Source organism: Anopheles stephensi, chromosome 3 (genome assembly GCF_013141755.1).
Source record: "Anopheles stephensi strain Indian chromosome 3, UCI_ANSTEP_V1.0, whole genome shotgun sequence".
NCBI classification, from domain to species: Eukaryota; Metazoa; Arthropoda; class Insecta; order Diptera; family Culicidae; genus Anopheles; species Anopheles stephensi.
Genome location: NC_050203.1, coordinates 59,714,208 through 59,735,830, shown reverse-complemented (window position 1 = coordinate 59,735,830; position 21,623 = coordinate 59,714,208). Strand labels below are relative to the sequence as shown.

Sequence of the window (21,623 nt, the reverse complement as noted above, 5' to 3'; positions counted from 1 at the left end):
TGATTGCACAGTGAGTGTACCGGAAGTTAGTGGGTAAATGTTGGAAAGGTCCGTTTCGTTCGTAAGTATATCTTGAACCTAGTGTAAGCGATGCAAGAGAGAATGTCCACATTGGTGCACTTGATGGTAAATTGTATCAACGCTATCACTTTCACGGGGACGCCGGCTGATACTGGCGTGGGTCAGTTTAGGCCCCATAGTCCATAGATATCTCACCTGATAGGAGTTGATTCACACTATCCATATTGGTCAGGAAGTGTTTTTATTTTGTTAGTGTAAGGTTTGCCATGTTGAGAGCAATGTAAAGCAAGGACTTGCGACCAATCAACACTGTCTCATCGTGCGTTACAAGTGTGAGGATCATCATCTTCTCCCTGCAATGCATCACATGAATGAGCGGCGAGCTTCAGTACCGAACGGTGGCACTGCTATTCTAGGAGCAATGTTTAATAAACAGCCTTCACCGGTGTGCGCGAACGTGCCGTCCAAAACATGTTTCCTATTCGGTCGTTGGCACGCACGCACGGCGGAATGGAGATTTATGATGATAGCGTACGGCTAGGCTACATGCCACAGGTTGCCGTGAACATGCTGCAGGGTGGAAGATGTCTTAATTTTTAAGGGACAGGTGGTATGCGGGGATGTATTGGTGTATGAAAATGTTTTGAGAATAAGTTTACTTGAGGTAAATAATATGGCGTAAGTAATGGCGCAGTTCATTTGTCCAGTCGAGATTAGTTCTAATTTATCTCGTATGGTTGAAAATGGTTTCCAATTGGTATTATGGAAGCTATATTTCTCTTTCCCGAAAGATGGACCGGTAATAGATTTTAGACTGTCTTCACACAGCAGGACCAAATATCGAATCCCATATGGATCATCACCCTTTACGCAGGACATAAGGACTAACTAGCTTCGCCGAAAACCAAGTAAATAAATGCAATAATAGAGATTCGTACATAGAAGTAGAGTTTTTTTTTCTTTGGGTAATGCTCAACGCTTAGTACAAAAACATACATGAATATGAATCACGATTGGATTACCACGCACTGTAAATTAAAATATGTTAGTGTTTATAATGAAGAGCTTGGCATGTCTAGAAAGGTGGATACCCGGTGTTCCTGGTTAGTATCGCCGCTTATTGCTAACATGGAAGGACAGGAATTGAAACCTATCCGGATCGTTCCTTCGTACGTATCAATTAATATACAGCTATGGGTAACTTAACTCATGGAAGCCAGGAAGGACCCTGGAAGCCAGGGGCACACAAAAGAAGAAGTCAAAGATTTTTTTTAAACCACGTTGTCAGTCCTGTGATCGGTGTTGCGATCACTCAGCCACCGGACAAAAACCTTTATCATAAAGTAACGCAACGATAAAATCAATAAAACAAATATAAATCGTTAACATTTCTTCCTATTAGTTTGAAAAGACTGATTTTTTCTAGCATTTATTTAGCAAAAATTATTACACAAATTAAAGAATAACCATCCATCATTTTTACATAAAAATTATCAACGCAAATATTTAAATTTTCTTTAACGTCCATTTCAAACTCATTCATCCAGTTCATCGATTGTCGACAGTTCGTCGATTAATCGATTACGCTGTATTTTGACACATGGCCACAACAAAAAAAAAAACACACACACACACATTCCTATTGACAGCCTTCGTTCGCTTTTATCAGGCTCTATCGCAAAATAAAATCACCATCATCGCCAGCAAATTCTCTCGTTGGCAAATTATTGCTGTTCGCGAGCAAAAAAGGCACCAACGTCAGTGCGAAAACGGGGCCATTTATGTATAGTATCTTCGAGTAAGTGTCGATCTGTGCCGTTCTGCGTGTCCACGTTCGCTATTTTACTCGCTACAACTCAGTGCATTCTGGAAGGGCGGGTTCGGTCGGCCGCCTCAAGCTGCTGCAACTTGTGTGAGCGAGTGTGTTTTTGTTTTTCCAATCGCGTTATCTGCCCGTCCCGGTTTCGTTTCGTCCGGTTTTGTGTGGCTATTACTCACCTTCCGCCAATACTTCCGGTGTTCTGGAACGTCACCAACATCGGTAGTGTGGAAGCAGCAAGGAAAAGGCAACCTCCATCGGTTGAAAGAAAACAAGTGCGAATCAAGTTTCATCCTTTCGTTTAACGCATACCGCCCCCCTCCCCTCCTCCCGACACACCCTCGGGCGTCATTCGCGACCAAACATCATCACCACCGCCCAACGCCCCGTCGACGGCATAATTGGTGGCGTACAAAGCTTGTTTTGTTCGCGCGTACCACGGCCCTGCATTGTCTCGTGTGTGTCATCAGGCATCATTGGAGTGAACTGTTGGCGTAGCAGCTTCCCGTAGTTTGCATTTGCCTTGGTGCGGTGAGTGAGCGTGTGTGTACGATGGCGGCCGAAATAAAGCCAGCACCGCGGAGTGCTAATGACCGATTCTGCACAACGAAAAAGCCGGAATTGCTCAGCAAACTAGAGGGCAGCAACGATGACGTGAACGCGGCCGTACTGATTCCGGGCGAGGACGGTGTTATCAGTGTCTGTGATGGCAAGTAAGTGGGTCTAATTGAATTTCGTGTTTTCCCCCCCTATGGCAGGAACTCGGAGGCGCTGTGCGCCATCCCAAATCGATCGAGTCTGCTGCCACGACGTGGCGAACGTGGCGACACAAAACATACGGAGGAAGGAGCGAACGAAAGCGGAAACGAAGCTAACCACCAGCTGCACTCTGCCATGAGTCGTTCCGATTCATTGATTTCCACCATCAGCGGTTGTCGTTATTGTGGTCGTGGTGCAGATTATCAAGCGTTTGTTTCTCTCTCTCTCTCTCGGTTCCAGAACGATACGGGTATGGCAGAAGCGCGATTCGGGCCAGTACTGGCCATCGATCTGTCAGTACATGCCATCGGGATGTACGTCGCTGTGCTACACGCCCGAAACGCGAACACTTTTCATCGGCCAGGAGAATGGAACAATATCGCAGTTTACGCTGTCGGACGACTGCAACCGGCTCACACCGATCCGGGAGTATCTGGCGCACCAGGCGCGCATTACCAGTGTCACGTTCGCGAAACACACCGGCTGGATCCTGTCGTCCGGGAAGGACAAGTTCTTCGCCTACCATAGCACCGAAACGGGCGAACGGATCGGTTGCTACACGTTCGAAGCGATGTGTACTGCGATGCAGTGAGTATAATTGCGCCGAATGCTTTTCCCCATGCCTGATCCTGTACTAATCGTCTTATTTTTAATGCCCCTGTCCACTAGGTACGACGCCTTATCAAAGTATGTGTTTGTGGGAGATTACAGTGGACAAATAACGATGCTCAAGCTGAGCGGCACCGGTGCCACGATGGTAACAACGATGAAGGGCCACTCCGGCTCGGTACGCTCGCTTTATTGGGCTGAAGGGCCTCAGCTGCTGTTCAGCGGCTCGCAGGATCAGTCCGTGATCGTGTGGGATGTTGGTGGCAAGCGGGGCACTACCTACGAACTGCATGGCCACAAGTAAGATTTCCACTGAACCGTGCTGAAGAAATTGAAATAATAATGCTTTACAACTGTCTGCCTCCTCCAGCAATAAGGTGTCCTCGCTGTCGTACGCATCCAACACGCAGCAGCTGATATCGGCCGGCGAAGACTCGGTGATCGTGTTTTGGGAAATGAACGCCATGCGCAAGGTAACACCCGACTGGGTCGAGTCGGACACGTGTCAGCTGTGTACGCGTGCGTTCTTCTGGAATTTGCGCGCCATGATCGATCAGAAGCAGATCGGCATCCGGCAGCATCACTGTCGCTACTGTGGCAAGGCGGTGTGCGACAAGTGTTCGACCAATCGCATCAACATACCGATCATGGGATTCGAGTTCGATGTGCGCGTCTGCGACCAGTGTCACCAGCGGTTGAAGAGCGAAGAGTAAGTGACCAAGTGATGTGGAGAAAGTAAAACAAACGGAGTTACTAAACTTTTTCTCTTGGTTGTTTAATTTCCCTATGTAGACGGCCCTCGCTGGCAACGTTCCACGATGCCAAACACAGTATCGTTGCGATGGATTTGGACGAACCACGGAAAAGATTGCTAACCGTTGGCCAGGATCGTATCATCAAGATCTGGGACCTATCCTCTATCTGGGGTTAGTAGTGCGTTGGACATGAATTCGGACATGATCGAATGTGAATGCGCGGTTATTCGCGGTAGGAAAAGTGAATTCTGATGAAACCCAAACCGGCAAACGAACCAGAACTGATGATGATTCTTACGTCGGTTTCACAAGAGACCGTAATACGTGTTATCGATTATTTATTCCCTGGTGTGCCGTTATATAGCCTCGTGGCTGGCAGTTGTATTGATCGTTCCCTGTCCGTTTTTTTATGGGACCCTTTCGCCCATATCCCTTCTGTTGATGTGTTCGGTTAACACTAAAACACCCCATTTCTTTATCTACTTCGTTACGAACATCCGTTGCTTTTTGTTGAAGTGTAATAGTGTAACAGTTTAGAGCGATACCGCTGCCCATATGAAATGTATTTCCTTTGTTCGATCGGTGATTAAAGTTTAAAGTAGATCAAACTTTTCTACCGTGTCCGGGCGTGTGTCCACCGGCAAGTGATCGAGGTATTGTTAAAAAGAACAAGAAACCTTCTTTGTTCGCGACAAAATCACAACAAAATATTCCGTTTTATTCCTTTTGTTTTGGTTGTTAAGTAATACAAGAGACACTTGTAGCCAAGTACAGCGAGTCGGCTTGTAAAAATGCCATGAAAGAACGCAAGGTTAAATACGTTCGGCGTTTTTCAACGGACCAAAAAACCAACGAATCAAAACCCGCTACTAGCGTTACAGTGGAAGCGATTTCTCGCTGCGGAAAGCGAAGGGAAGGGTCGGAGTTGAGACAGAAGCAAAAATAATAATAAAAAACGTAATGTGCAACAAAATAAGGTAAGGACAGGACGGCATAGCAAACCTGGTAAGGTAAAACAAAATTAAACACACAGTGCAATAACAACGGAGCGATATGGCTAAACGGTGTACTGTGTAAGAAAATCGAAACGAAATGACGGGACTAGCAATGATACCAATATTGTCGGTGCTTTTAATGTTGTCCTGTACTGTAGGGCCATGGGATGGAATGGTGGTGGAAGGAGTTGGAAGGATAAACAATGTCTAGCCGCCAATTCTGGATAGGGAAGAAGTGTAGGCACTGTTGTAAACTGAATTGAAACAAAATTGGAAACAAATCCAATCCGGTCGGGCTGAACCGGACCGTAGATACCGGCAAACCGAACGCAAACTCTGTACATTGTAATCGTAATAATAATAATTCGCAAATAGAAGAGATATATTGTTAAATTTAATAATAAAAACTAATCACTAAATAAACCAACCGCGAAACAATTCGACCGGTAATAAGCACTTTTATTGTACTGCAATATGCAAGTAATTTCTAGCGCGTTAGAAAATTACCCCGAATGTCGATTAAATTGTACACATTCTCGTCGGAAGTGTCCGCCGGCGGCGGGGTGGTGGATTCTTTTAAATTTTCCAACAGTATTTTGATGGTTTTCACTAAACGTTCAGGGTCTAGCGGCTTGTTTACGACATCCAATTTCACCCAAAAAGGATCGCTGTCCGGTTCCTCCATTTGCTGCGGATGTGGTTTAGGGCCTGCTGCTTCAATCACGCCTTGCTGCGGATCGTCCGGTTTGGGAGTACCGTTTTCGGCTAGCTGTTGCTCCACTTGTTGCAGCTTTTGCTGAAGTTGATGTATTAAGATCGAAAGATTCGATCCATCCTCCGGTGTAGCTTCCCCGATTGGATGTTGAGCTGGAGGTGGACGGTTATGCTTTACAGTATGTATCATGGTCGAAGAGGATGGCCTGTGGGTGTTGTACTGGGGTGAGAGAATTTTCTTCTGCCAGGGGAAAGGACCAAGCGGTTTAGAGGAAGCATGTGGCCATCTTGCAAAGTTCTCTTTCTGGTGGTAATACGAAGCATGAGAGCCGTGTGTGTACCAGTAGTTTGGCTTGGCAACTACTCTTGAAGGTGTTGGTCGGTTGTTGAAGTAGGGAAGATGTCCTGGAAATGTAAGGACGAAATTAGTTGAGATATTTTATCCAATAAACCTGCTTACCCGAACAGATGGGCAACATGTAGAGCCCGGATAGTGTAACGACGGTCAGAAAGATGTTCTTCATCTTCCATCCAATTTGCTTAGGGAATGAGTGCTTAAGTTTGAAAGGTTCGCTAATGACTGAAGGAAGCATTAGCGCATTTCTGCCATTTTATGGTGCTCTGTAGAAGATATCGCTTCAGGTATGCCTTCGGTATTTGTACCCGTAAGATCTTTGGCAAGTAAGATTATTACCAAGAGGACAGCACATTTGAATCCTATCGATTCAAATCCATACTTTGGAGAGTACAACTACAGGATGACTATGCCCAGGATATCTTTCAGAAAATCACGACGAAACAATTTGTTTTTGTTTGGCAAAATCACGATTCTGATCAATTTATTGGTCAATATTACATTCCGATCAGTGCGCTGGTTGCTTATGGGTGTTGGTCAGCTTCTCGAGCAGCAGATGTGGCTTCTTGGTTTCGACCGGCCGATGGGTGGTGGTGGTCGTCGTTGTGGTAGGCTTGTGGGTCGTTGTAGTTGTGGTGTGAACCTTGAGCGGGCACGGTACTTTTGAGCCGTGGTGATAATGGGGTGTATAGTGCACCTCCTGCACATACTCATGTCCGGACCATGGGAGATTCGTGATCGGTTTCCACAGTTCATTTCCCCAGGAGTGATGTTTGGGCGTTTCGTAATCCTGCGGTGGAGGGACATCATAGTTCGGCAGATACTGTGGATACGATGGCGGTGGTGCTCCATGTTGTTTGTTGTAGTGATACATTCCTGCAGTGGAGAGAGACGGATAAATAAGATAATGATTAGGATCATGGTAGATTCACTTGATTTAGTTGAATTTACTTACCAGCATTGTTGAGCGATGCACAGAAGCCCAGCAGCACAACCGATACGCACAGGATCTTCATGGTTGAAATTTAAGAGCGAGTAAAGCGTTTCGAATGAGGGAACGATTGTGACTGATACGGTTCGGTAGAATTTGGTTCATATTTATACCGAGTATCGGCATGTAACAGGTAGTAAAAAAATTAGGGAGGTGTGTTAAATCTTGGATTTCTACACTATTACTACCTAGTGAGGACTTCGAAGCACGGTCAACCTTGGTGGGCACAGGTAGTACAACAGCTATTAAGCATGTCTAGGCTTATTTGTACTCTCTCTTTCTCTTTTTAGGACACGGCAAGGTAAAGTAATTAAATGCGCATGTGTTAAGCCATTAGTTTGAAAAGGTAACGGTCATTTTGCCCACAATTTAGTTCTCTGATGAAGGTTTAGCAGGAAGAATTTTCATAAACACCAGGTAATTATGATCATTTATGTATATCTCATGTTGGATATTTGTGGTTCATTTCTACCCAGTCTTCGCTGCATAGAGTTTATCCGCGAGGACTTTAAACCTCTATTCCACATTTTTTTTACCTTTTTAATTACAATCAAATTAGTTACTGCTGAAAGGCGGAGGTGGCTTCTAACCGATGCGCCCAAAATAACGATCGAGAAATTATCTTTTTGGATCTCTAAAAGTTGAAAACTAATATGGCGTATGCCTGGGTGCCAGGATTCTTGTTGGGTTTTTTTTTGTCCAGTTCTTGTGTTGAGAAACGGACAATGAAATCGAATGATAAAGTAAATTGCCTCAAACGTTCTATGGCCAAGGAATGTAAGGAATCTTGTGTGTCAATTTAGGTGAATCTTTGAAGATCTTGATTTTGCAGCTCTCACTTCCTCACGGATGCTGGCTGATTTGCTGGTTGAAATCCAAAGGAAAAGGATAATTCAAGGGACGCCCGTCGTAGTTTGTCCAAATATTTCTAAGTATATTGTAGAGTGTACATATGAAGGATGGCATATGTAAGCTGGACTTCTTCACCGAACCATGATATATCCACACAAAGGAAAAAAGAAGCAGGCGTCCCGAATCATCGTCAGCAAATAGGTTCCATTGGTAGGAACTAGTTCTAGTTAATCCATCCATTTGATTCGAACTAGATCTGACCTTACGCTTATTAACTGGAGTACCAATGGCGCACTTTAGACTTGGAATAAATTATGTTCCGAATTTGGTGTAATCTTTTTCATGCATTAGACCATAATTAGTGGAGGATCAATCTAGGAGCGGAAGTAGCGACCGATCGGGGCCTCGTCGACGAAGGAAATCCTGTTGGTCTTACTCACAAACGAGTCACAATTAGAAGGCCTTAGCTGCCATTCCGCTCGGGGCCTCCAAAGAGCTTGATCCGCCATTGACCAGAATATCCCAAACCTTTGAATGTGGGCAATAGGGATAAACAAGTGGGGGGTATTTTATGAAAAGATTAAACGGAAGGTAGTGGGCCGAGGTGTTGTGACCCGGCCTGCCGTTCCCTGGATTACTGCAGTCACTCATCGCTGACAATCCTGCCAGCTTGTTGATGTGTTTGCGAGAGCGGTAGGCCTGGGTAACGTTGCCAGGGGCAATGAACGGGAGCCTGGCGTGCAACAAGGATTCTTGTGACCTCCTCGGCGTCCTCGGGACAAGCGGTCCACGTTTTCACTTTGTAATTTAGTATTAGAATATATTGTGTCTTATCGGCCTAACCAAAGTTTTAATAGTAGCGTGTTAGTACCAGTTCCGTTTTTATGTTATATCACGACTATTGGCTACCCGAAACCAAAGATACAAAACGGGGTTCCAATCCCATCCAGACTGCCTCCCCGTGCGCAGGGTTGACTACTTTACTACGGGTAAAATCAAGTCGCAGAAAGCCAAAAATGGCAGGCCGAGATGGCTGCCCAAAAAGTTTCAATCTTTTATCAAATTTTCAAATCTCTGCATTTTGAATTTTGAAATCTCTGCTCAGATTTCATTGAATTTTTCTATACTTGTTTTCCTACAAACCCCTATATCCACCAACGGGGGCCAAACAAAAAAAAACTATATATACGTCTCTTTTTCTTAATCCTATAAACGGGGTGGCTTGGCCATATCTTAAAGCCGGTTTCAACAGAGTAGGCGAAGAGATGAAGTATCGTCAAACGCGGAGTGTTTTAGAGGTTTAGTTGTACTATCATTAGCCGATTTACATGCTTTGTTTGTGGTGAAATATTAGAAAAAGGCAATAATATATTTACTCAGTATACTTATCATCTAAACAATTCAAATACAATTGGTGAATAGTGTGTTTCAGATTTATTTATTTTAAACCCCTGTTTGTTATGCCACTTTGAGCATTATTTCGTAAATGTTATACCTCGAAAGAAATTTTACCAACTAGAATTGCCACATTTAGTCACCACAGTTTTCAGAGTTTATTTATCAGTTTGGTATAGTGATTATCAGTTACGATCAGCTATTTTACAACGTTAAAACCGCTCAATATGTTTTATCAAAATTGACCCCTTACATCGATAGTTCCCGAAACATCTTCACTCTCGACCGATTCTTCCAACGGTAACGCAGCAATCTTACCCAGATCCAACCCTTCGAACCACTTTTGTACATTTTCTGCCAAGCTTCTGCCATTATCAAACGGGCTCGATTCTACTTCTCGATGCTCCAGCACTAACTCGGAAGTGGTTTTATCACTCCCTCCTACTAAAAGTTTTCCCTCATCCTTTTCTTCCGATGTCGGTAGCACATTTTTGGGTGATGGAGGAGACAGTTCATCGACAAGGTGCTCTCTCTCATCGGACACTTCCGGATCACTGCTAGCATCCACATCGAACCGAGCAGCATCTTCATCATCGTGCTCATTGTCAACGGCAGCATCGTTGGTGAGTGAACGACTACCGAAAAGTTGCAGCTTGAGCTCCTCTAGTTTGTGTTCGAGCTGCAGGATAACCATTTTCAGCTGACCAACGTTAGCACCTTGCAGATCGCCGGACTCATCCGTTTTGGTTCCCTTATCGTGATGATGATGATGGTGCTTGTGCTTATGATGTTTGTGCTTGTGGTGATGTTTGTGGGGCTTTTCGTGATGAAGATGTCGACCTTCGGGCGTTTCATCGGGGGTTTCGGTAGTTGTTGAGGGGGGAGTGTCAACTTCCGGCGGTGGAACGGTAACAATTTCGGGTTGTTCCTCTACATCCTGTTGCGGAAGGATTGGGAACGGTCTCCAGGGCAGTTGGAACCATGTGGGATAGTGCATTGCGTCGGGTTCGTCGCCTGGAAGGATGTTTTGGTTAGGCCAATAGTAACTGGCACTGGGAACCGTTTCCACAGGCAGCCGATCATTGTAGTAAATCATTTTTCCTGTGAAAGATAGCACAATATCAGTACGATAGAAGTGATAACATCGTTTCCTTTCCAAACAAATTACCTGCATTGACCAGCAGCAAACAGCCGGCGGATAGTAACGTGATGTATGTGGCTAACATTGTGTGATATTGTGCCTTAACTTCTTGAACAAAGCCTTCCAACTTTGCCAACGGTTTCAAACGACTGTCGGCGGTTCGTAACAAGCAAAACCTTTTTATAACATTCAGAAAATGTTGATCTGCTTCTTAAAAACGTACCAGGTAAGTGTTAGAAAGTACCTGCAAAACCCTATTAGCTATTTCTGGAAAATGGGACGACCAAAGTTTCGGAGAAGGGCCATTAAAATCCACAAGCTGGATGGAAATAGTTTATTTGGCAAAATAAGGTAACATGTACATATAAATAATGGTACAGCTACATTAGCCGTTTACGATACATTGTTTGAATTCAAACGTACATTGTATAATGAGCAGCGGGCCGTAACTCGCGCAACGGACACCAACGCTCATTGGGGCTAGGAAAACTAAACGTTCTTATCCTTATACTAGCTGCGCGTTTCTTGCTTGTATTCTTGGACAGATAGAGAAATTTTTCACGATTTTCCCTTACCAATGCAACCGGTAAGGTCACCTCCAAACCTACACAGGGCAGTATGTAAGCGAAAAAGATTGAGTAAGAGTATTTGCGTTTCGACTGTATGTATGGCGTTCGATGCGGATCATTAGCGAAAGCAGTTCTAGCACGATTCCGGTGGCGTACAGTACCGTGGACAGTAGTAGGACGCCTTCGGAACGCACAGCTCTCCATTAAACACATAATTGTCCGAACACGACAGTGTGCTCTGTTTGCCATCGATGCAGAAATGGTACTGCTCGCACCCACTATCGTAATCGGCAAAAAAGCCACCCTTCGCACAGGCCGGCTCACAGTGGCGCACGATGCAGTTCTCACTGGCAGCCGCATCCACATCGTCTACCCCGGTCGGACAGGTGTAACTATCCGGCGGGACACAGGTACGCCCGTCGAAGATTTTGCTTCCCCGGCAGGTAAGTGTCTGCAGCTTTTCGCCACGCTGGCAGAAGTAATACTGACGACACTGGGTGTCCCGGTCCTGGTAGTACCCGTCCGGCCGTTCCGAGCAAGGCGTGTCAGTCTCACAAAGCGACTGACCGTGTACCCCGTCGACACATTTACCACCGAGAAAGATTTGTCCCGGTTCGCACAGGTACGATATTTTGTTGCCGTTGGTGCAGAGATGGTACGCCCGGCAACCGGCCCGTGCATCCTTGTAATAGCCGTTCGGTTTGCCCTGGCACGAGTTCACATCCTCCACCGGGCACTGGTAGCTTGCCTGCGGGACACAGTTTTCTCCGTCGAAAACGTACCCCTGGCTGCAGTGGAAGCTCGTTTTCACCCCATTGTGGCAGTGGAAGTACGCACGGCACGGACTTAACGATGCATCGTCCATGGCGGTAAAATCCTGATAGAACCCGGACGCACGCTCAACACAGTCAGTCGAGTACGGGATCTGATGGCAGGTGGTGTCCTGCACCGCTTCACGGCACGCGTTCTCCAGCGCATCGTAATGGAACCCATTCGGACAGGAATGCTGTTCGACGGTACGTTGCCCCTGGCAGCGTACGTAATATCCGCAGCCCTTGCGAGGATCAACCAGATATCCATCGTCCCGATGCTGGCAGATATCTCCCGGACCATCCAACCGGGGACAATGGTAGAGAAACGTGGGAACACACTGCTGTCCGTTGAACGCCGTCATCGCGGGACACTCATGCCGGCTAGCCAAGCGTCGAGACTGACACTTAACGTACGATCGGCAATCGTGTGAGGTAACGGCGAGATGAAACCCGTCCGGAAGAATGCTACAACCACTATCGTCGGCCATTTTCCAGTCCTGGTACGACGCTCGACAGCTGGTCCGTTGGTTGGACAGTCTACAGCGTTTGCTTCGCTCGTCGAACCGATACCCCGATGGACACTCCAACACGTCCAGCACCTGGCCGTTTTGACAGAGAAGAAACCGTTTGCAATCCATCCCATCGTCGGGAAGCACGTGGTTTCCATTGGGGAGTCCATAGCAGCGTGGGTCAGCCTCGTACCGGATGCTTGCTGCCGTTGATTCCGCACTTTCGCACATCACGTTCTCCTCCGGGGCACACACTTTCCCATCAAACAGCATTCCCTGGGGACAGTTGTCGATGGTTGTGAGCTTTCCACCCCGGCATCGATAGGACCGGCGGCAGCCCTGGGATGTGTCCGCGTACAATCTGTTCGTTTTACCAATACATATCGCTTCGAAGCATGTTCCTTGAAGAAGAAGTGATAATAGCAGTTGTTAATTTCGGTCCTTTCGGTATAGTTCGAAGAAATTAATACCTTCCGTTCGGACACATCTCTGTTGGTAAAAGTCAAACATTGCGCCATCGATGCAGCTGAAGTAGATCGGTTGATTCTGGTAGCATCGGTAGTAGACTCCACAGCGGGATCCCGGTAGCGAGTAGAAGAAATCGTCACCGTGCGAACATTTTACCTCTTGCGATGAAGTTCCTGGGTGGAAGAAAGAAGTGAAGCACAAATATTTATCAAGAGAAGGTAGGACAATGTCGTCATTGAATTTGGATCCGTACCACGTGTTAGTGTAACAAACCGGATCTTTCCAGCATTTTTTTTTCTGAATCGAGAAGGGCTGACGTCAATGGTGATCGCTTATTATTGGGCGATCTTGGAAGCGAAGCATTTAAAACCGGGAAATCCCACCCCGATTACTACGATGTCAATTTATATCTCTTTGCAAATGGGTACTTTCATCGTCGTGCCTAACGACTCGTAGTAGGCTTGCTGGAGCAAGGCCACAGGTAACCATCGCAATAACCACAGAAATGTTTAAACACTTAACGACAGCAGATCTCTTTCCCGAGGGTATCCGTAAAACAGGTGTTGCTCCCAGTGAACATGAAGCTTTGTTTAACTTGGTTCTCACTTTTATTGGCATGTTCGTGCTGTTGCGCACAATTCGAGCCCACGTTCTACGATTTGAGCTATGAGGAGACGCTCGTTCAAGAGGATGATCCAGTAACTGAAATATTCACCGAAGAAAATCCATCCACCGATCCAACGTCGTACCCAACGTCGGACGATGAGGACACGGTTTTCTCCGAAAATTGGTTCAGCACAATGGTGAGTATCGATGAAAGCGTGACAGCTCAAGCAAACATTACCGGAGGACCGGTACCGGAGGAAATAGAAACGGCCAGTGAAATGTCTTCGTACAGCGCGGAAGAGGAGGATTGGTATCCCGACCAGATCGAGTCAAAGTTAAGGATCGAGTACACACCGTACTCGGCCCTACTTTACCAGGATGATGAATTTGGGCTGGAGTTCCTCTGCCCGGGTTATTGGTTGCAGAAGGGTGTACTGTTAACCCGCGGTGACTTTTGGCCAAAAGATACGGCGTAAGTTTTTGTCGGTGGTCCTATACATCGGCACTCACTCCATAATAATATATCATGTCGGATTCCACAGCTTTAGCATTGAAGACACCGTAGCAGAAATCTTTCCAAACAACGAGTTAAATCTAGCCATCCTACGCTTACATCTAAATTTAAATGATGCAGACGAAACCGAACAGCCACATTTGACAAACATTCGGGAGCACTCGGCCGTGTCCATGCAAAATTGTGCATTGTACGTGCTTCAGGAGGACTATGCGTTGTTTGAGGTAATTTAACATTGTTCAAGAAATCCTACAGGAATCTAAGCCAGCATTGCGTTCTTTAATGGAACCTTCCCTTCGGCAGATGTATTACTGGGCCATCCGACCATTGCCTTTCAAACGAGCAAGAGCACTGTGTCCCGAGCATCATATCTGCCTGCGCACACGTCCATCAGCCGCCTACGGGTTGGATTATGCGCTGATTTGTGACCAATCACTAGTCGGTATGCTAACCACGGATCGGACGAAATACGAGCGAGTATTTGGACGATTAACACTGCTAGATTTATCGGTGGCAAAGCCTTGGATTGTTCGAGTACTTGAAGAGCTCGGCAAGGGAAATGAACCACAAGAAGAACATGTGACCACATTCCTTTCGCTTTCAGCAACTCCGATGCCACCAGCGGAGATGTAGTTCCATCAGGAAGGGGACGCTGTTTGAAAGCCTTTTCGTATTGTTTGTCCTGGGCGATTGTCATACTGTTGGGTTCTTGCCATAAATCATGCATCAACGCGCACGTGAGCGAATTTGAAACGAGAGTGATTGAATTCTAGTGAACTAATCGCGTACTTCTTGCATCAACAGCATGACACCAGGTGAATAACAATTTCAAAATTTTGCACCGTCATTTCACACATTCGACGCTCGCTACCGTCGTGGTGGGCCTGGCATCATCTGCCAACCCCCGGAACGGGCATCCGAATTGGAAAAGGAAACTGTCAACCGTATTATGCAGAGCATGTTTGGACGTCCCGGTAGATCGATCGACGTTCGTCGATTTAATTCCACATTTCGATACATTTATTCTTCCATCCCGGATTCGCTAACAAGGCATTAAATTTTATGAATGATTGTACGGCGTGGCTGCCGCGCGTATCGATCACCCCCTAGCCAGGGCTATGTTTCGTACTGCTCACAGTACATAAATCAGCCGATTAGTGTTGTTCTAGGGGAGGGAGGGTGTTTCGTTTTGCTTTCGGTGCTACTTTCGTTTCGATGCGAACGTGAGACTCTTCCGCCAGTGTGGCTGATTAGAAATGTAAGACGGGTATGTCACCGGCCCGAGCTCGATGATGGTGGTCGATGGGGTGGGAGAAAAAGTTTGGTGTCTTTCATTTTGCAAGGATAGGCAAGCGGCAGAAAAAGCTGATTTGGATTCGTTTTAAGATTTAAGACAATTTCATCTCACATTATTTAAATCATTTGCAATTATTTAAGGGAAAAGGCTTTGTAGCGGGAATAAGGTAACAATCACGTTAGACTTTTTCTAAGGATCTATGATGCGATGGCCTGAAAGTTCTAGCACTAAATCCAAGTGCTTATCGTCCTTTATGTACAGACAAAATATCAGCTAGGTATTACTTTGCTTTAATATCTATGGCCAAAACAGCCAATGAACTCCACTTGAAGATTTGTTCGCGCTTTTATCTCTGAGCAAGGATGGTGAAAGTAGTGAGCACATCCAGGCGCCTGGTTATAAGCACAACGAGTTTGAGACTCTCAATTGAACTCACTAAAGGCTTTTATTATATATTTTTTGGGTATAATCTATACGATTTCCTTATCTTATTATTCAGTAGCCATGTCAAGAGCAACTGATCATCAATGCTCAAAGAGACCAGAAAAGCAAGCATTACGATTGTACGGACTTTGAAAAGAAAGTGATCCTTTTCAACTATCCCTAACGTAAAACGGAACAAAATTTTAAATTATGATAGATTTACTAATTTTCAAATTCTACCTACATAACTTTTTAGACAACCTAACAAACTGATAGTAGCTTGGCGATGAAACCTCCACTGGGTAGAAAATGTTCTGCCGTGGTGTTATAAAATGTGACGAAGATAAAAAAAAGCCCAAAAAAGCGTCAGACAGAGATGGAACCAAATGTCTTAAGACAAGCGAGATAAGCACGGTTTATCGGCCCGGATCTTCACCGGGGACAAAAATAGCCAAAACACTCCCGCACGATTCCCCTGTTTCGTGCGGCTCAGTTAAGATGGGGCTTACCTCTGGCAAGGACGGTCATTGCCAGCGCAGCGACGGTCGTTATGAGTTTGCATAAATTTCCTTTCCTCCGTGCACCGTTCCGCACCGAACTCCGCATCCTTCTGCCGTGGCGCTCGCGCCTAGATCTCTCGCGGCCCTGCCTCTCCGCTGCCCGCGCTCTTTGCCTCACCCAGCAATCTACGGTGTCCAACGCCACCAGGTCTGTCGCGTCAATCGTCGTTGTTCGATTGAGATGTTCTTACAAATCCTCCGTCTGCTCGTTCGGTGTGTGTGTGCGTGTGCTCGCTTCCGTTAACGGATTTGGCAGGCGAATTTGAATTCACGACCAGTGCCGGAGGGCACGCTAGGGTATTTATAATTTGGGATTTGTTTTGTTTCCACTAGCGGCGGGCAATCGAGAGCCGTTACAGCTTAATTAACTGCTCGGCTGTGAGAGCGATGCTCGTAACGATGGGTAGCCGCCGGTGCCGGAATCTGGTGCCTGTGAGAATTGTCTGTATAATTGAAAGTGGAGAGAGAGAAAAAACAAATGCCGTTGATAGACAGGAGCGATTCAATGTGATGCACGTGACTTTTGATGGCGCGGTGATTGACTCGATCGCTGGCGTATCGGAATGTTGGGGCGCGCGTGTGTATGTTATGTGTGTACGGCTATTCTCCACTTCACAACATGCATGCAAAAACCATTCACAACGATGACGATGAGTTGACGATGCTGTAGCCCGGCCCCGGTCGGAGGATCGTCACGGCGAAGAGACGAATCTCGAAAGCCACAAACCAGTTCGCGAAGGCGGATCTAGATTTAGTGTTACGAGGGATGGGTTAGATGGTTCTTCCATCACATTTTTTTTACGCCCGATACGCGTGGCTGTTAAGCCGTTGGTTAATGTCGAGTTTAATGGACGATGTTTACGAGATGTCACCGATAATGCGCACTAAAAACACTAATCTCTTTTTTATGCGCAAAAAACCACACGGTTGAGGATGTTTCTTGACCGATGCATACTGTTACGCACGATTGTTTGGTGCTTGGAACGAAGAGCTCCGGTGGGCCTCAGCAGTTCATTATTACCATCGGCGGGGAGGGTTTGTAACGCCTCGCCTTTAATATGTCAAGGTCTACGGTTGGCGCTTACAAGCCGCTGCTGGCCGGTTGTATCGTCGGTAGTCCATCGATTAATAAGTTGAAGGACGGTTGTTAAGTGCGTACAGTTTACGTTACCGGAACTAAACATTCCTATCGGGTGGAAACTGTGTTGATGCGATATTGTTTTTGGGGTTCGTCGCTTGCTGACGCGTTGAAGTCTTTTGCTAGATAAAAGGGGTTTTATGCAGGAGTTGGCTGCATCTCTTTATGCAAATTGTTTTTTTTATGATGTTTACATATCCAACCTTCACTTATATTGTTCTATAAGTTGTTTTTTTTAAGTTAAAAATTTCTATAGATTTTTTTTTAAATTTTAACACGCGTGCACACAACCGACCTTGAGCTCTGATTCCATCTCCATGTGGAGCAAATAACACACTGATTGAAGCCGTTTTAATGACTTAAGAACATGCCCATGTTAATTATTGTTTTAAACGATCAAATGCTGATTAGAACCTTGCGCCCTGATGAACTGCGAGCTTGATTGCACAATGTTGTTCAGTTTTTTCCCCTTGCCCGATTCCTGACGTTAATCACTTGCTGGTGGCGCACACTAAGCTACTTCTCTGCTTCCTTTTTTGTTTATCTCCAGATGAATGTAGTGATAGTTTTCGCACAACATAAATCCATTATCGTACCAGTGCCAGTAAGACGGTGCACCACGCAAAGCAACCCGCGTTTAAGCATTGCTTCGCACGACCGGAACTAATCGGCGCCGGCTTCGTGTGGTTTCGCGTGCACTCGCGATGGTGTTTTTTGCACGCTTATCGGATCGGATCAATATTTTGCTACGCACACAATGCACTGCACATGGCGCACGAGCACGGGCACAATCGAGCAAACCTTTTAGCAAAAGGTTATCGGCTTAATTAATGAGTTGGTGTAATGATCACTCACTTGATGCTTTTTTTCATATGCGATGCTCTTTGCAAAACAAACTGTTGTCCGTTGTTACTGCTGCAAGTCGTCGCCAGTTCAATTGTACGGTACCGGACTAAAGTTCATAATCAGCTGATCGTAAAGTACACTAATCTTTCACAGACACACACACACGCACAGGCGCTGGTTAACGATCGGTCAATCAAATCACTAGTATCGATATGGTGGAGTTTGCGCGTAATGCTCTGCCCTGTCTAGAATCCGAACCCGAAAGCACACGGATGAGTCCGGCTGATCGACCGGCAACCGACTGACTGAAGGCAGCGTCGCCAGCGAGTCTCGCATTTATAGGTCGCTAGTGCAAAAAAATGTTTTCGCCGAGCGGGAGAGAACCGGTGAGCGCTCCTATATTACGATGAGCCGATCGATCGTGTACGATCAAACCCAGATGACGAGATGTCCATCGATCTGCTGCTACGGCGCGATCGGCGTGAGATTATTTCGGCTATCCCGGAACGATGGGTGGGGTTTTGCCGGCAAGCTCAACCAGTTCTGGAAGAATTATATTCCGCGACGGCATCCGAAGACGGATGACGAGCTACGAAACTGATCGGTGGTGACGGTGGGCTTCGAAAGGGGTGGCGATGCTGAGACTGTCGCTAATTTGCACAATTTCAGGATGTTCTCTCGTTACAACGTTCGAGTTATGGTTGAATTTGGTTTTATAGCGACTACTAGAAACGTGTTATTTTCAGCTGCAGTAGATTGCTGGAGAAATTTGTGGAAAATATTAAATTATATATCTTTATCTTTAATTTTCCTTTTAGTTTAACATTATTATTCGGAATTCAGCAATACGGCCAGGCCGTCCTTTATGAATAAAAAAAAATTATTCGGAATTTAGTATTCAAAATAGAGTCCAAAATAGAATATTCAAGTCGATGAGCGCACGGTGGATAGATGGGTTGAATCGAATGTAACTTGATATGTTTGACGGATATCGCGATTTTTTACAACCATGAAGATCGAGCGGCAAATCCAAAGGAAAAGAAAGAAAGAGAACGTGGTACGATATTCATTCTGCAAGGGGTGAATGCTCACACAGTTGGATATTTTTTTGTAAAACTTTCAACTTATAAGAGCTTGATACCCGAACCGATGGTATGTGCTACATGTGCTTGGAATGAAAATGATCATGCGCCTCCATTGAAAATTGTAGCCCACAGTTAGTTAAACGAAAAATGTGTTTTTATTGTAGTTTTTTTTTTAATATTTGTCGTTTGACTGGAATCTAATTTATTTATTAGTTTTTCATAATTTTCCCTTTTGATATTTAAGTTTTAGAAAATTAAACCTTTTAAAAATTTACTATAGAGAACAGTCTAAACCAAATAGATCAACGTGAGCTAATAGGAAATTCTTATTTAATGTCTTTCCAACAGTACATACATGCAAACTTAAATTATGCGTGACTTTGCCTTTTTTCTGTTTGATTTTCACAAAGCGCGACATATTTTGACGCTGCGTTGTCTGCTAGATTTTAAATTCCATAGACGATCGACGGTATGAGTATGAGACGGATGAATCATCTTTTGTTTTATTTTTTTTTCCCGGCCGGCCATTTTTATCTTCACACATCTTTCGTTAGCTAAATGGTGTTTAGATGAAAGGACCAAGACTTTGTTTTCGGCACCATCGGCACAACGGTATCGCTTACCAACAGAATCCGGCGAGAAACTGGTAATTGATAGACGATAGGGGATGTTTGGCACCGTGTTTAACGGCTATGTAAATGATCGGAACCGAACGCTACCGCAAAGGGCGTATTGAAGTGTGGCTACCGGCTTTCACGTCATGGGCGTCTCAGTTTTGGAAATAAATTGTCCACAAAAAAGTGCTTTAAGATAATTTATTGCAATTATCTTTCGCACCCGTAAAAATGGAAGATACGAGAAGAATAGCTTTCTACGAACGGAAGCGTATCTTTGAGCTTGGTCGGTCGTTTAAAGCGCTCGTAAAACAATAGATTAATTTAAAATTCATTGAACACATAGTAACTGTTTGGCTTTAGGGAGTTTTACAAAAACCGATCGTAACCGGGAGGAGTGAGATCATCTTGGGCCGTTTTAAATCCGGGAGCAACACCTATATTCTAGTACGAGGAGGTATGATACAACGAAAGATGATCCTTACGGAATGAAACATCAATAAACTGTCGTAAGTCGTGATCATTGGGTCATTGTACGCTAGTAAAAAAAACAGGAACCCTTTCGCAATGACTCATCGCAGGTATGAGGAATTATGAGATTTTTTTACCAGCTTAAGAATAAAAAGTTTGTTTTACGTTATGGTTAAATGCTTTTAAGTAAGCATTGAGGACAGGCTATTATAAACGAATATACAAAAGTGTTTAAGTGAAGGCATATAGTATTAGGTATTACACTAATTTTATTTACAAACCTTTAAATTTTAGGGTTCATTCAAATGCATACATTAAAACTTTAGAATAATTCAGAGCTGCAATTTTTAACCCTTTTACAATATAGGAATATATAATTATAAGGTCAAATTTATTCAGTTTGTTTATACATTTTAAAGCCACAGCATTTTAGCAATTTCAATTTGTATATCTTTGATGGTTGTTTGTTAATTGTTTACTCTTAAATATCATTTAATATTAATATCAGTTTTTCCTGATGATTAATATCAGGTTGATGAAACCATGATGTCTACGTCATCAGGGAAGTCCCGGGTTGTCCTCTCAAGCACCAAGCCTGTGGCTCCCTGATACCTGTGCTCTTAGATCCTGAAGCAATTCGGTGGCCGAGGCCATAGCTGAGCTGGTCTTCCCACGGCAGGAACGGGATTCAAAACCCAACCAGACCGCCTCCCCGTACGTAGTACTTACTATCCAGCAACGGATAAAATCAAGTCACAGAAAGCCATAGCAGGCCGCGACTTTTCGAGGTTGTAGAGGCAAAGGAGAAGGAGACCCTGTTGTGCGTTTAACGGTTATTGGCCTGAAAAATCGCTGACCTCCTTCCGCTGACCGCAAATGCCCAAATTCACAAAAAAAAAACATTTTAAACATCTGAGTTACTGCCTCATAATTTTTGTCAGTCTTATTGCTCTGAGCCTTGGTGGCAGTATCAGGATACAAACGGCTTTTTAAGGCTCTTTCTCTTCTTCTTTTTTGTTCTCTAACCTAGTAAGGTATTTACCTTTCGTTACTGGCTTCCTTGACTTCATAAAAAATAATTGTTTATTGTGAAAAAATTACGCAAAGTTCAAGTTTTCTTTAGCAACGCAATCCAAAATTACCATATATTAGGTGATATTTACAAAATATATTTTTTATCATATTTCTATATTTATTACGATGACAAATGTTAGCAGTGAGACCAGCCCCTAGTTGAAAATTTAAAACTTGAATAAAATATTTTAATAAAAAGCTTTTAAAAAATTGATGAAAAAAAAACTGAAA

At 44.7% G+C, this 21,623-nt stretch overlaps 6 protein-coding genes across 14 annotated transcripts; 2 read left to right on the top strand and 4 right to left on the bottom strand.

Moving 5' to 3' along the window:
- Positions 1–1,645: 1,645 nt before the first annotated feature.
- LOC118509300 (WD repeat and FYVE domain-containing protein 2) lies at positions 1,646–5,398 on the top strand. Its single transcript, XM_036049748.1, has 5 exons — positions 1,646–2,553; positions 2,840–3,187; positions 3,269–3,508; positions 3,579–3,917; positions 4,001–5,398. Exons 1-5 carry the CDS (start codon positions 2,393–2,395, stop codon positions 4,137–4,139), a joined length of 1,227 nt encoding a protein of 408 aa, XP_035905641.1. The 5' UTR covers positions 1,646–2,392; the 3' UTR covers positions 4,140–5,398.
- On the bottom strand, positions 5,374–6,474 carry LOC118509301. The gene is made up of 2 exons (XM_036049749.1): positions 6,133–6,474; positions 5,374–6,077 (listed from the first exon to the last, which is right to left on the bottom strand). The coding sequence occupies exons 1-2, from the start codon at positions 6,263–6,265 to the stop codon at positions 5,446–5,448; spliced, it is 765 nt and encodes a 254-aa protein (XP_035905642.1). The 5' UTR covers positions 6,266–6,474; the 3' UTR covers positions 5,374–5,445.
- On the bottom strand, positions 6,475–7,106 carry LOC118509303. Its single transcript, XM_036049752.1, has 2 exons — positions 6,983–7,106; positions 6,475–6,903 (listed from the first exon to the last, which is right to left on the bottom strand). Exons 1-2 carry the CDS (start codon positions 7,041–7,043, stop codon positions 6,536–6,538), a joined length of 429 nt encoding a protein of 142 aa, XP_035905645.1. The 5' UTR covers positions 7,044–7,106; the 3' UTR covers positions 6,475–6,535.
- A 2,183-nt stretch (positions 7,107–9,289) lies between these two features.
- LOC118509294 lies at positions 9,290–10,568 on the bottom strand. Its single transcript, XM_036049726.1, has 2 exons — positions 10,434–10,568; positions 9,290–10,366 (listed from the first exon to the last, which is right to left on the bottom strand). The coding sequence occupies exons 1-2, from the start codon at positions 10,489–10,491 to the stop codon at positions 9,501–9,503; spliced, it is 924 nt and encodes a 307-aa protein (XP_035905619.1). The 5' UTR covers positions 10,492–10,568; the 3' UTR covers positions 9,290–9,500.
- LOC118509292 lies at positions 10,433–21,617 on the bottom strand. Of its 5 annotated transcripts, none has more exons than XM_036049718.1 (4): positions 17,598–21,617; positions 16,114–16,607; positions 12,767–12,937; positions 10,433–12,697 (listed from the first exon to the last, which is right to left on the bottom strand). In XM_036049718.1, the coding sequence occupies exons 2-4, from the start codon at positions 16,208–16,210 to the stop codon at positions 11,109–11,111; spliced, it is 1,857 nt and encodes a 618-aa protein (XP_035905611.1). In that variant the 5' UTR covers positions 16,211–16,607; positions 17,598–21,617; the 3' UTR covers positions 10,433–11,108. The 5 variants fall into 5 exon arrangements, with proteins under 5 accessions (XP_035905611.1, XP_035905612.1, XP_035905610.1 ...); XM_036049719.1 differs by having other exon boundaries at positions 17,899–21,617; XM_036049717.1 differs by having other exon boundaries at positions 18,158–21,617.
- Positions 12,891–15,453, top strand: LOC118509293. 5 transcript variants are annotated; one of them, XR_004905855.1, is made up of 5 exons: positions 12,891–12,982; positions 13,051–13,842; positions 13,913–14,108; positions 14,188–14,621; positions 14,689–15,453. XR_004905855.1 is itself a non-coding variant. In XM_036049724.1 (5 exons), the coding sequence occupies exons 3-5, from the start codon at positions 13,343–13,345 to the stop codon at positions 14,515–14,517; spliced, it is 1,026 nt and encodes a 341-aa protein (XP_035905617.1). In that variant the 5' UTR covers positions 12,891–12,982; positions 13,051–13,245; positions 13,325–13,342; the 3' UTR covers positions 14,518–15,453. The 5 variants fall into 5 exon arrangements, 4 of the variants coding, with proteins under 4 accessions (XP_035905617.1, XP_035905616.1, XP_035905618.1 ...); XM_036049724.1 differs by having other exon boundaries at positions 13,051–13,245; positions 13,325–13,842; positions 14,188–15,453; XM_036049723.1 differs by having other exon boundaries at positions 13,051–13,245; positions 13,295–13,842; positions 14,188–15,453.
- Positions 21,618–21,623: the final 6 nt, after the last annotated feature.

Coding starts and splice junctions, on each gene's coding strand:
- LOC118509294 (XM_036049726.1), bottom strand. CDS start 10,491: ATGTTAGCCACATACATCACGTTACTATCCGCCGGCTGTTTGCTGCTG. Junction 10,367..10,433: donor TTTGCTGCTGGTCAATGCAG/GTAATTTGTTTG, acceptor TATCTTTCACAG/GAAAAATGATTTACTACAAT.
- LOC118509292 (XM_036049716.1), bottom strand. CDS start 16,210: ATGCGGAGTTCGGTGCGGAACGGTGCACGGAGGAAAGGAAATTTATGC. Junction 12,938..16,113: donor AATGACCGTCCTTGCCAGAG/GTAAGCCCCATC, acceptor TCTTCCACCCAG/GAACTTCATCGCAAGAGGTA. Junction 12,698..12,766: donor GAGATGTGTCCGAACGGAAG/GTATTAATTTCT, acceptor TTCTTCTTCAAG/GAACATGCTTCGAAGCGATA.
- LOC118509300 (XM_036049748.1), top strand. CDS start 2,393: ATGGCGGCCGAAATAAAGCCAGCACCGCGGAGTGCTAATGACCGATTC. Junction 3,188..3,268: donor GCGATGTGTACTGCGATGCA/GTGAGTATAATT, acceptor CCTGTCCACTAG/GTACGACGCCTTATCAAAGT. Junction 3,509..3,578: donor TACGAACTGCATGGCCACAA/GTAAGATTTCCA, acceptor TGCCTCCTCCAG/CAATAAGGTGTCCTCGCTGT.
- LOC118509301 (XM_036049749.1), bottom strand. CDS start 6,265: ATGCTTCCTTCAGTCATTAGCGAACCTTTCAAACTTAAGCACTCATTC. Junction 6,078..6,132: donor CATGTTGCCCATCTGTTCGG/GTAAGCAGGTTT, acceptor TTACATTTCCAG/GACATCTTCCCTACTTCAAC.
- LOC118509303 (XM_036049752.1), bottom strand. CDS start 7,043: ATGAAGATCCTGTGCGTATCGGTTGTGCTGCTGGGCTTCTGTGCATCG. Junction 6,904..6,982: donor TGCATCGCTCAACAATGCTG/GTAAGTAAATTC, acceptor TCTCCACTGCAG/GAATGTATCACTACAACAAA.
- LOC118509293 (XM_036049724.1), top strand. CDS start 13,343: ATGAAGCTTTGTTTAACTTGGTTCTCACTTTTATTGGCATGTTCGTGC. Junction 13,843..13,912: donor TTTTGGCCAAAAGATACGGC/GTAAGTTTTTGT, acceptor CGGATTCCACAG/CTTTAGCATTGAAGACACCG. Junction 14,109..14,187: donor AGGACTATGCGTTGTTTGAG/GTAATTTAACAT, acceptor TCCCTTCGGCAG/ATGTATTACTGGGCCATCCG.